At 38.9% G+C, this 12,699-nt stretch overlaps 2 protein-coding genes across 7 annotated transcripts; one reads left to right on the forward strand and one right to left on the reverse strand.

Annotated features, from left to right (window-relative positions):
* Positions 1–246: 246 nt before the first annotated feature.
* LOC144658324 (uncharacterized) lies at positions 247–5,351 on the reverse strand. Of its 6 annotated transcripts, none has more exons than XM_078518743.1 (2): positions 5,234–5,351; positions 247–2,287 (listed from the first exon to the last, which is right to left on the reverse strand). In XM_078518743.1, the coding sequence occupies exon 2, from the start codon at positions 2,253–2,255 to the stop codon at positions 1,464–1,466; it is 792 nt and encodes a 263-aa protein (XP_078374869.1). In that variant the 5' UTR covers positions 2,256–2,287; positions 5,234–5,351; the 3' UTR covers positions 247–1,463. The 6 variants fall into 6 exon arrangements, with proteins under 6 accessions (XP_078374869.1, XP_078374867.1, XP_078374865.1 ...); XM_078518741.1 differs by having other exon boundaries at positions 247–2,765; positions 5,234–5,300; XM_078518739.1 differs by lacking the exon at positions 5,234–5,351 and adding an exon at positions 2,538–2,926.
* A 321-nt stretch (positions 5,352–5,672) lies between these two features.
* On the forward strand, positions 5,673–8,971 carry LOC144658264 (uncharacterized). The gene is made up of 2 exons (XM_078518670.1): positions 5,673–5,926; positions 7,089–8,971. The coding sequence occupies exon 2, from the start codon at positions 7,105–7,107 to the stop codon at positions 8,080–8,082; it is 978 nt and encodes a 325-aa protein (XP_078374796.1). The 5' UTR covers positions 5,673–5,926; positions 7,089–7,104; the 3' UTR covers positions 8,083–8,971.
* Positions 8,972–12,699: the final 3,728 nt, after the last annotated feature.

Raw genomic sequence — 12,699 nt, forward strand, 5'->3', positions numbered from 1 at the left:
GGATTGGTCCTCCCATTGTTTTCTATTCACTGATAGAACACAATCATGTGCGCTGCTCTTAAAAGGGGCAATTTTTCTTGAACTTGAAATTTGCAGTGTTTGGACTGTAATTTCCTTAGAAGTTTTTAGGCTACTTGCACATTGTTGACATTTTGCTCATAAAATCTTGGGCTCTTATTCTAATTGTTGAATAGAACTTGATTATTTGGCTAGGGCTTGTAGCAATATAACAAATGCCGTGATTTATTTATTTTTCTGAGTCAGATTCCCATGCAACATTCCAACAACATTCTCTACTAATAGATATAAATTAATGCAAAATTAATGGCCTCATGGCCTTGCTCATTACTGGGAGAAGTATTTAAAATTAGACTATGAGTCTGAGATTCCTAGGGGGTACTTGGGATTTTAAGTGACTGGAATGATCGAATGGGGCAAAAATCAAGACACAAAAAAATCCCTAGGGCTTTAATTTTAAACAAAACCCAAAAAAATCCCTGGGCCAAAAATCAACCCCCCAAAAAAAACCCATGCCAAATTTCTGACCCGTTAAATTGTTTAGAAAGGGGGACTTATCTGAAGATATAACACAGAGAAAAACATTTTAAACATGTTCAGTGTTTTTACTTTATTCGCAGAACTATTAGCCAAGGCACTACCACAAATCTTTAGATTGTTTTTAATACCCAAAAAATCCCTACGTAAATCAAGCCACCCCAAAAGATACTTGCCCAATCCCCCCCGGGCTGAGATTTCTATGACTGAATGGTCAAGGAGGTGCAGCCTAGTAAACCCACTAAACAATGGCAAATAGTCTAAAGGATTGCAGCCCAAAGTCTACAATTTCATGTAGTTATAGGAATACAATTACTTTTCCCATTTTAAGGACCCTAGTCAGCCTCCATCGTTTTTGATGGCATCGAAATTATGAAATTTTTTTGGTGAAATGAAATCTTATTGCATTGCTGTAAGTTGTGCTATTGGAAGTCTGTTTAATTTCCTTAAACAGTTTCACAGTGAACTCTTTTGTTTCGACAGAGACCTTGGCAGGGTAAATTCTGACAAGCGACATGGCCCAAAAAGTAGGGACAGCACATAAAATAAAATCGCGACAAACAACCCTTTTGGAAAAACTTAAATTCCAACAGTAAATTCCCCTTCAATTATTCTACTGACAGCGACGTGAAGTAAAACAGCGACATGGCGCATAAGGTAGACAAGCGACACGGGAAACCCCCTGGCAGGGCCTCCTGACAAGCTCCGGGTAAAATTTAATACAAAATTTTTGTATGTAAACAGAACGTGCATACTATTGTGTCCTATCAGCAAGTTCTCCACAATTCAAAGCTTTGTTCTAAGGGCAAATGCAAAACAACACCTAGCTTACCGATAGCAGGTGTTGTTTCTACCTTTTACCAAAAAATGTTCTGTAACACATGTACAAGGTACAAGTTAATAAGGCTTCATTCCTGTTTAATTTCTTTAATGTCACTTAAAAGTTGAGAGATGCTGAAGCAATTGTCATCCTCCTCATTTGTCAATGGCCTCTCTGCATGGTGTTCTTTTTTATGAACTTTAAAAGCTCCTTCATTTGTAAAACCCTTGCCACGACGGTTGATCACAAGAGGCCTTTCTCCTGTGTGCGTTCTTTTATGTTGGTTCAAACTCGCTGGCTGAGTAAAACATTTGCCACACTGGTTGCATTCAAAAGGCTTCTCTCCTGTATGCAATCTTGCATGTCTCTGAAGTGTTATTGCTTGATTGAAACACTTGCCGCACTGATTACATTCAAAAGGCTTCTCTCCTGTGTGAGTTCTTTCATGTTGCTTAAGTGATGCCATATGTCTAAAACTTTTGCCACACTGGTTGCACACAAAAGGCTTTTCGCCTGTGTGTGTTCTTTTATGTTGGTTCAAACCCGCTGCCTGATGAAAACACTTGCCGCACTGGTTGCATTCAAAAGGCTTCTCTCCTGTGTGTGTTCTTTTATGGTGTGTTAGATTTCCTGCCTGACTAAAACACTTGCCGCACTGGTTGCATTTAAAAGGCTTTTCTCCTGTGTGTATCCTTCCATGCTCCTTTAAAGCTGCTGCACGTTTAAAACACTTCCCACACTGGTTGCATTTGAATGGCTTCTCTTCTGTATGAACTATTTTATGTTTCGTTAAAGCTCCTGCTTGAGTAAAGCACCTGCCGCACTGGTTACATTTAAAAGGCTTCTTTGTTGTGTGTGTAATTCTGTTATTGGCAAGCATCACACCCCTGTATCACAATGATTTCATTAGACCTGGGAAAAAAAAAAAACAAGAAAAAGTAAATCAACTGCTGAAATTACAGTGTGGCTAGGGTCTCCTGAGAAGAAAAAGATGACAAACTTTTTCATAAGTGAACCAATAACATTTTGAAATACAAACAATACTTGGCTTCACACTAGAAGCTAAGTTAGTTTCAAGTCAGCACTTGAATCAAGTACACTTAAAAATCTTAAGTCGTATTTTACAAAATCTGGCTTCACACTTGATGGCTAAGTATATTACTTGAGGTACAAGCTGTCAATCATCTTTCGCGGGGTAAAATCAGTCACGCATAATTATCACAGACATGATTGCACGCTTGTGAAATCATTGTTTGAAGGAGTCGGCGGGATAAAGTGTATTTGTTGCGGCGCGAAGAAGTGGCCAGGTTGAAATAGTGGCTGCACGTGTGGCTGGTTTTGAAGAACCGCATTTCGTGGTAGAAATGAAAACCGATGGTTAAAGCCGTCTCTGAAAAAAAGGAAGTTAAAATAGGATTATAAGTTTATTATAAGTTTAACCATATGCATCGACTTTTCTGTTCTTTCTTTGTTAACTTACATAAAAGACTCTTGCTCCTCCGAACACCAGCCGTCCATTTTGAACTTCTTCTGATTTCAGCTGGCAAGTTGTTTTTCAGAATCGTGACAACTGTACAGGCCCGCAAATGATCCCGACCCGCAAATGATCCCGGGACTGCAAATGATCCCCAAATTGGACCGCAAATGATCCCGGGACCGCAAATGATCCCAAAATTGAACCGCAAATGATCCTCGGACCGGAAACAGTCGCCTAACCGTAAAAGTTGGATATGCGTGGACTAAAGAATTTGGACAGGGGATTTAAATTTATTTAATCCATTTCTTTATTAATAATACAACAATAAGAAAAACAATTAACGCGAGAGAATGTACCGTATTTGAACGACTTACTAAAGTAAATTCAAAACCACAACTGTATCAATATAGCTGATAAATATGCTCCGATTAGTAACCTAAAACGTGACATAAAGTTTAACAATCCAACCAACAGAAATATGAACTCTCTCCAATCAAGGGATGATTTATTTGCGGCGAAATGCTTTAAGCTGATAGCCATTCACACGCAGTCATGCAGCGTTCATCAATCTCCAACTCTTGTTATCGAGCTACTCTCGTTCGAAATCTGTGGTTATTTTTTTCTTTAAATGTCTTCATCAAGTCACTGAAATAAATTCTGACACAGGCAACTAAAAATTCTCTCAAAAACTGACTTCATTTTCGCGTAGCTTTCAGTACAGATTAATTGACAGTAAGAAATTTGCACGTGCAAAAGTTGACAGCTCTATGCGTGCGGTATGCAAATAAATTTACCCAGAGACGCTGTAACCGTTTACTGTATTTCATTTTATATTTGCAAGAACGAATTGTGAAGGAAAATGTGTTTTCAAATAACGGTTTCAAAATCTGTCTTAAACTCCAAAATTCGCACGTAGAAATTTTTGTGCGCTTCCAACGAAAAGGAGGCTCGGGTCTACCAAGGCAGCATTGTACAGGAAGTGGCTAATTAAGGCTGGTTCTCATATGATCGCCCCGATCGTCTCTGTCGCTTCAGTCGTTTGCAAATTCTGAGGCGATCGTAGGCGATCGAAGCGATTGGAAGCGATCAGGGGGTTCTCATATGATCGCCCCGATCGTCTGGTATATGCAAAATAGGGTTAATCAACCAAGATAACAATTCATTTTTTTTCTTTGTTTCTGCATATGAATATTCGATTTTATTCCGATCGACGCAAGAGTGTTTTTTCAAAACTCCGATATCGCTTATGGTAGCCTTCGATGTAAAGGCAAAATTTGTGGCCTCCTATCTTCTCATTATTGCCGTTTTACGGCGAAGAAGCAAAAGGGAGGCCAAACGGAAAAGTAGTTCTGGGTAATACTGATGCACCATGGGACAGTTTGGATCGCTTCGATCGTCTCCCTCTGCGGCAGTAGTTCTCATATAATCGCCGCGGTCTGCGACCGATCCCCCGGATAGAACACGGGCGATCGAAGCGATCGCGATCGCCCCAATCGCCGCTGACGTCTGTGTAATGTTCTCATATGATCGCCCCGATCGCAGGCAAACTTTTTGAAGCGACAGAGGCGACAGAGACGATCGGGGCGATCATATGAGAACCAGCCTTTAGACAGCAGAGGCGTCTTTGAATATTCATGTTTATTTTTTAGGTGCGTTTTCTAAATGAAAAACTTAGATAGCCACATGTTAATTTTGTTATTTCGCGCGTTATTTTCACCGTTTTTAATCGTTGCGTTTTATTATGCCTGAGGCACTTGGTCTTTTATAAAAATACATCCATAGACGATTCATAAAGTCCACGCCATTCCAAGTATTCTGTTGTATCATTTACACAAATTATTTCCGGTACTGGGATCATTTGCGGTTCAATTTGGGATCATTTGCGGTCCCGGGATCATTTGCGGGCCGGGATCATTTGCGGGCCTGTACACAACGCTGCACGCGCGCGCTTTCAGTTGGCTTCCATTTCCTATTGGTCAAGTGCGTTCTCAAGTGTGGTGTAGATCATACTTGGCGGCGTACTTCGGCTTCTTTGAACTACGAAAGTTTCCATGGTCACCAAGAAAAGTTCAAGTAAGAACGTTTTACCCCTTCACACTCAAAGTAGGTTCCAAGTGCACTTAGACTATACTTTAAGCTCTAGTGTAAAGCCAAGTAATAACTCTATAACCAGATTTGGAACGCTCTGTAACTTAAAAACAAATTTATAGAGTGTTCACGGTAAAAAACTGAGCACAATGTTCAAGCATTCGAGATGTTCAAATAATTATTGGGAGCTATTTTTTCATTTTCCTTCTGCAGATCGGAGACTAATAAATATAATTAAGGGATTAAGTTTACTCTACTATCTTTTAAATAAGACCTTAATAAGTTTTTCTTACCTTTACTGAAGCAAAACACTGAATAAACAAAAAGTGAGCAGACTTCAAACCAAGATAAAACAATCAATGATCAAACGATCGAAGCGGCCATTGAATACACTGGAGCCCAGTCTGCTCGCGTCATGTGGATGAAAGGACTGGACTTCTTTCTCACGGAACGGAAAAGGTATTTGGTTACCATTATCGTGCTTATAAATATCAAGATATTGCGGATTCAAAGTATTCGGATACGAAGAATTCACTTTAGATTCCACATTTAAAATCTCCCGACATACGACCAAACTGGGGAACAAACTGGGACGTTTTTATCCGGCATGATCCGGTACAAAAACATCTCCATGAAAAATTCCGTAAGAGTTCCGAGTTCCGAGCGGTTTCCGAAGATTTTCTCGGTTCCAGACCTGATTTCGACTAACCGCGTATAATTTATTCGGCTCCAGATCACTCACCAGCAGACCGCGTATGAAAATTTCAAAATGGCCGCTTTGAAAAGATGCGCGCTACAAGTGGAAACATTTTATCCTTTATTTAACTGACGCGAGAGCCTCCTGTGTAACGTTCGGTAATGAACATAATCTGTGTTACAGAATACCACTTCAAGTGCTTTCAATATGGCCGCCTTCATCCGTGCTTCGATGATTCGTAGTTTGAATTCTTTGCATCTTTTTTATCGACTGTTTTGCGTCGGTTGAGGTAAGTAAGCTTAAAACATCATAAGGGTATTAAAGCGATTGGAGAATACCCCCACTTCATTTACATGTGTCGGAACTCTTTCACAACGAGGTATAGCACAATAGGCAGTTTTGTTATTCGATGAGATGCAAAAAAGGTAGCAGGGTATTCTCACAGGGGCGGGAGTTCTCCGGCTTCGAAATGACGGGGATATTCGAAGGATTTTTTGGGTTTGAAATTTTCGATTCTGGGATTTTTTTGGAGGTTGGAAAATTTGGCAAGTATTTTTTTGGGTGACTTGATTTAATAGGGGATTTTTTGGGGTATTAAAAATGAACTAAAGTGCCTTGGTAGATTTTATGGTATGATGGTGAATAAACAAACAGGAGCGTTCAATTTTTTATGGTTTTCTTTGTCTTATAATATTGTTTCCCCTGGCAATTTAGGGGTAATTTGACAAGGGATTTTTTTGGGTAATGTCAGAAGACTTAGGGATTTTTTTGGGTTCTGAGTTTTGCCTCCATTCGATCATCCCCATCATTTACAAGTCGTAGTACCCCCCTGGGGGGTATTCTGCAATGTAGCCAGGGTATTTGTAGGCAAGATTGCAGAATACCCGGCACTTGTTTGCATCTCAATAGTGCTTTTTGTGAGTCGTGCCTTGTTAAAGTGGCCACTGATTCTGTTTCAAAGGTAGTTCTTTGTGTATATACTTGCTAATGCTGCAGAATGAGTGGTTGGCAATCTTTCCGACGTCTTATACCCGGCTTATATAACCAGAAAATATTTTAGATCTCTCTTTTAGGGTCTGATTACATGCCAAATTTTAGCCTATACAAACAGGCTGAAAAAACCTCATTCAATCGCAATCAAATTTCAACCCAGGCTAAAAGTGAGCTTACGGCTACAGTCTGTAATGTTTTTCAATGAAAGAAAAGGGAGGAGGGCACAAAGTAAAATTTTGTAACATTTCATTATATTTCGCAATATATATGGAACAAAGAGGAGAGAATGGCCAATGGGAAAGGTGGGAGGCGTTATTAAAAAAAAAAAATACAGGACGCAGGAGTAAAAAGGACCTGGGGGGATGTTTAGATCCCTGTTCTCCTCCACTAGATAGTGACAGAAATGACACTGCATTTTTAACTAAAGGAAACATCTGCTTCTTCATTTTTATTTAAAGAATACTGATCTTTGATATGAACTGCAGCAAGAGTCAGGAAGGAAAATTAAGGCAACATGTAAGATCACACACAGGAGGGAAGACTTTTGAATGTAACCAGTGTGGCAAGTGCTTTAGCGACGCCCGAAAACTAAAGCGACATGAAAGAACACATAGTGGTCAGAAGCCTTTAAGGTGCAACCAGTGTGGCAAGTGCTTTAGTGAGGCAGGGAATCTAGAGCAACATAAAAGAATACACACTGGTGAGAAACCTTTTGAATGTATTCAGTGCGGCAAGTGTTTTAGACATTCTGGGAATCTAACCCAACATAAAAGAATACATACAGGAGAGAAGCCCTTTAAATGTGACCATTGTGGCAAGTGTTTTAGTCAGGCAAGCAATCTTAAGCAACATAAAAGAATACACACAGGCGAGAAGCCTTTTGAATGTATCCAGTGCGGAAAGTGTTTTAATAAGGCATCACATTTTCAGAACCATCAATTTGTACACAGTGTAGTCAAGCCTTTTGTATGCAAACAATGTGGCAAGTGTTTTAAACAAGCAAAAGGTTTGGAGGAACATAAAAGAACGCATACAGGAGAATTGCCTTTTATGTGTATCCAGTGCGGCAAGAGATATAACCAAGCAGCAACACTTTGGCAACATAAAAGGATACACACAGGAGAGAAACCTTATAAATGTAATCACTGCGGCAAGTGTTTCAATCGTTCTCAGCATCTAAAGAACCATAAAAGAACACACACAGGAGAGAAGCCTTTTGAATGTAACCAGTGTGGAAGGTGCTTTATTGAAGCAGGAAAATTAACAAGACATAAAAGAACACATACAGATGAAAAACGCTTTGAATGCAACCAGTGTGGCAAGTGTTTTAAACATGCAGAAAATGTTAAACGACATGGAAAAAGAACTCACAATGCAGAGAGCTCTTTTTCAAATAAGGAGCATGACAACTACTTCAGTATCTCAGAACTTTTAAGTAACATTAAGGAGTGAAGGGTTTCTATTGTGTTTTTGGCAAGTCCTTCTGTGAAACAGTTGACAAATGCAGAATGTGTTTGTGAACACAACAACTCAACAGGTCTCCCAATATTAAAGTAATGAAATTAATTTTATATGGAAATTTGATTTCATATGTTACTTCAATATGCTATTCTTCAATATAACCAATTCAACTTTTAAAGTGATTTGACCACCCACCCCCCACCCCCATCCCCCATTGGTTTTGGGCTCTTGATCTAGAAAATGCTGATCATATTAGATATACGCCTGACTTCAGGCAACAGGCTTGTGAGAATTCATCCCAAATTTGCACCATAATGTGACCTCAAAGTAATATTCAGTAACTGCCAGATACCACACAAACCATATGCACAAACACAGTTTTTAATTCTTTGCTACAATAGCTAATCAGAGCCTAAGACAAGTCATATTGGTGTCCTGAATAGGTTCAAAAACCAACATCTTTTTTACTCATTTTTTGTGCAAATCACAGATACTTTCAAATTCTTACTTGCCTATCGTGTTAAGCCAAATGTTTTAAATCCAGTAAACATTTATTAAGTTTTGATTCACATTCTAGTCTAATTTTTTTATAGAACATTGCTGTGAAGAATAAAATCAAATTTTCATAATGGATTTTTTTTGTGACCTGTTCCTGGTGTTCATCTAGCTGACTTTATTTTAAGAATGTAACAGGTATACAAGTTTTCAAGCTACTTGCTGTTAATATGAGAGATGATGCAAAAATTACGCTTGTGAATGGAGGCTTGCAAATACTTTCAAGCAGATGCATTGCTTGGCTAATGTTAAGAGATCAAGACGTGTGTGAATCTAATTTGTTTTTTGTATTGATTGAAATATTAATTAAGCTTTTATTAATGAATGAATGATTGTTTGTTCACATTGTATTACAGTACCACCTTAAAATAAGTATGCCTCTCCTCAATGTGAAAGGACATTATTTTTTTTATCCAGTAAGAATCTCCTATTTTCAATTTTGTAAGGAGAGAGTGGGTTTAAAACATTTCACATTTGACAACTGCAGTCTTTAAATCCTTTTGTAAAGTGAAGTTTTATACCCTTTCTACGCTTTTCAGTAACACGCAAACTGTGGAGCTCAAATTCAAAGTCTAACCATCGATTATGTTTTTTGCTGTCGTCAATCATAATTATGACAACAATTAACAATCCTTATAATACATAAACAAACAAAACGGAACGTAATCTACCAATCACAGCCTACGGACATAGCTTTTTTTGCGGTCTTCTAAGATGATTGACATCATCTAAAAACTCCACTGTTGATTGAGCCGAGTTTGCATGCTTTTGAAAAGCGCAGTAATATTTCAGACGCCACTGGGCTTTTACAACTTCATTAGGGTTTTTGGGTGGGGTTATAAGTGGAGGAGCTTATATCCGGGAGGGCTTATAAGCGGAATAAAAAAAACGTTCCGAAACGGGCCACCGGGGGGAAATCAAAGTACGTTTTTAAGTTAAAAACGCATAATAAAGCAACATTTAGCCCTGGTCAGTACTGTCATCCAGCAGAGGGGGGCTTATAATCGGATGGATTTTTTTGTTTCCAGGTAGATGGGCCTATAAGCGGGGGCTTACAACCGGAATTTTCCTTTGCTTTATGTTCATTATTATACATTAAAATACACCACGGCCAGAACAAAGGGAAATACCAAAACTGTACCAAGAGTTAAACTGAACCACAACAAATACACTCTACAGATCCCATCCTTGGCGGGTAGAGCGGTTTTCACTTGAGTATCGAAAGAAATTTGCGTTTGCATTGGTTTTGCATTGCTACGCTTAGTGATTGGTTTAAAAATCTCGCGCCATTTTCTTAACCAATCAGAAGTAAAACCAAAACCAATCGTGACTCGCTTGCGCACGTTTTCCCGCGCTTCACACCGGTTACATGTATTTGCTTCGAGTTTTGATTGGTTCACTGGATTGTTTGTGCCCCTTGTGATTGGCCAGAGTAATTATTTTGGTTTTGGTTTTACGACACTCAATTGAAAACTGCTCTAATTACCATACTTATTGTTAATTTTACTCGCAGAAATTTAGGAAACGAAGGGGGGGGAAAGGAATAGATCCCTGAAAAGTAGACAACTTTCCCTATCCTATTTGAGACCTGACCGAATAATCAATAGCAACAAAGAAATCTCCAAAGAAATTTCGAGCGACTGTGTACCGCATAAAAACCGTGATTTTAAAGAGGGGCAATTGCCCCAAAACGTATGTAACATATTTCTCCTATCTGGTGCATTGTTCACCATTTAAAAGCCTGCCCAGGAATGAAAGGAACTGCTTGGCTTTGTGTAAACATTTTAGTAGGGAGTCAAATTTCCAACGTTTTTAAATCGCATTTCTCAAGAGGTGAACAAATGGTGAGACGGATGAAGATGTACCCTATTTCAGAACAAAACGGTTTGAAAGCCATACACTTTAAATGGTGTACCCCTAATCTGCGTAGTTTTGCGCGCGTATTTGAAAAATGCAATAGGCGTAAGACTACCACACTTTTCCCCTCGCGTGGCCGTCTCGCGCCTTTCACGTTCCCCAAACGCGCGCTCAAAAACTTTTCCCCACGCGTGGCCGTCTCGTGCCTTTTGCGTTTTCCAAACGCGCACTCAACAACTACACAGGCGCCTGCTACGCAACTTGGAGTACCCCCATCCCCGGGCCTCCTCCACCCCAAGCCACTCGCGGCTACGCCGCTTTCTTGTGTGCGCTTTAAACCCCATAGCCTGCGTAGCGGCTACGGAGGCTATGAATTAAGATACTTTTATTACGCGGTCAATCCGTCACCGGGTTTCTGACCGTGTTAGACTCGTGGCGTCTAGTCGGGTCTTGTCAGCTAGTCTACTAGTCTAGCCTCACACGCAGGCGTTTTTAGGGGTGATCGTGTTTTGCCCCTAAAACGACTGCGTGGGAGTCTCGGAGTACTAGTCTACCGGCAGAAGTTCACAAAACAGCTAGGAAGCCCTTGGATCTTTCGTTTTTTGTATATCTCATCATTATTATTTTTCTTTTTTCACTTGTTACCAGGAGATAAAAAAAGGGGCGATAGTTTTACTGTTCGGACCATGTCCAAGCTGTGAACCAATCAGATGCGAGTAGATATCTCGTGCATGTTCAAGGCAGATTGAATCCTTCGAACTGAAAAATAAAAGATGTTTAATACTTAATTTGATATTTTCTGTGTAAAAACGTCACATCTCTTTGACAATCAACTTCTAAATTTCAAACTCAACTATTGAATTGCTTAATTGAAAAAGAAAATTTCCTTCAAATTGTGCTTCTTTTCATAGAAATTTGATTTATAGAGCAAAAGCAGTGTAAATCACACAACATGGGCGTGAAAAGCAATCTTGGGGACATTTGCTTAAATGCACTTCTGAGTACCTCGCGATAAAGCAATATACGGTCTTTAAAGCATGTGATATTGGCGTTATTTACCTTCTAAGTGCACGCTTTGTTTTTCTTTTTTGTTGAAGTTAAACGCACTGCAAGCATAAGCATGAGTCCATGGAACACAGTTATTCTTCTTGTGATTTGGAAATCGCCGTGGCATAAGCACAGACTTCAGTGCCCCCCCTCCCCCCCCCCCCCCGCCCTCAAGTTATTTTATACACGTTTGCTATCTTTTAAACAAAAAAATATCTTATATGATAGAATTTCATTAAGTGTGCATTCAGGCATTCTGCGCAATTTAAATTGTATATGTTGCTTCAGTTCTTAGAAAGGAGGAGGGTTCGGAATAAAAATGACGAATAATACAAAATTTCGCCTTAACCTTGGCATGTTCTTGTTAAAACGGGGTGTACATATGAATGTGGTTTATTGCCTTTTGCAATCAAAAAATGGCACAATATTAACTGAAATTAGGCGTTCAGTTTTAAAAAACAATAGCATCAACGCCCAGGGGGCGTTAAACAATGAAAGATACTTAAAAAATATTGGCTTAAACATCAATAAAAGGGAATAGTAGACAAACCATATCATGCCATTTATAAACTATGATTTATGTCTTTTTAGACTTACCTCACACAAACACTGAAAGGAGCATGTTTGTCGTAAATTGAAGCGTTAAAAAGAACGATTCTTTCTTTCAGTAAGGTTATTTGCCTTCTAAAAATTTTAAGAATCAAAATTGGCAAAATTCAATATTTCCAGCGTTCTTGACATCACAAGAGGCGGATAAACAGGTACGTAAGCATTCAACTTTCTGATCCACAATACTGAATATTACAAATACTTGTTGTACGTCGACTGTAGGTTTTAAACCGCCTGACGAAATGAAAGTTGAGTAGATTCGCACAAAATTTAGTTTAAAATAGAAAATACCATATAATATATTATATTTTGATTCAGAGGCTCAGAACTTTTAAAAATTATTTTATATTTGTAACATCTATTTACATTTATATAGTACGGGTAGATATATGCTTGCTAAATGCAAGTTTGAAACTTGAACACAGAAAACAGCTCCCGCACTTAGAAACGCAAACACGGTATAAATAATGTGAAAATATTTTTACTTCACTAGACTGTCCACAGCCTCTCGATTTTTCAACGCAAAAAAGCAAACGAAGC

The sequence above is a fragment of the Oculina patagonica genome, chromosome 6 (genome assembly GCF_052425735.1).
Source record: "Oculina patagonica isolate OP01 chromosome 6, crgOcupat, whole genome shotgun sequence".
Taxonomy (NCBI): domain Eukaryota; kingdom Metazoa; phylum Cnidaria; class Anthozoa; order Scleractinia; family Oculinidae; genus Oculina; species Oculina patagonica.

Excerpts from the sequence above, each read along its gene's own strand:
- LOC144658264 (XM_078518670.1), top strand. The coding sequence starts at position 7,105 with ATGAACTGCAGCAAGAGTCAGGAAGGAAAATTAAGGCAACATGTAAGA.
- LOC144658324 (XM_078518743.1), bottom strand. The coding sequence starts at position 2,255 with ATGCTTGCCAATAACAGAATTACACACACAACAAAGAAGCCTTTTAAA.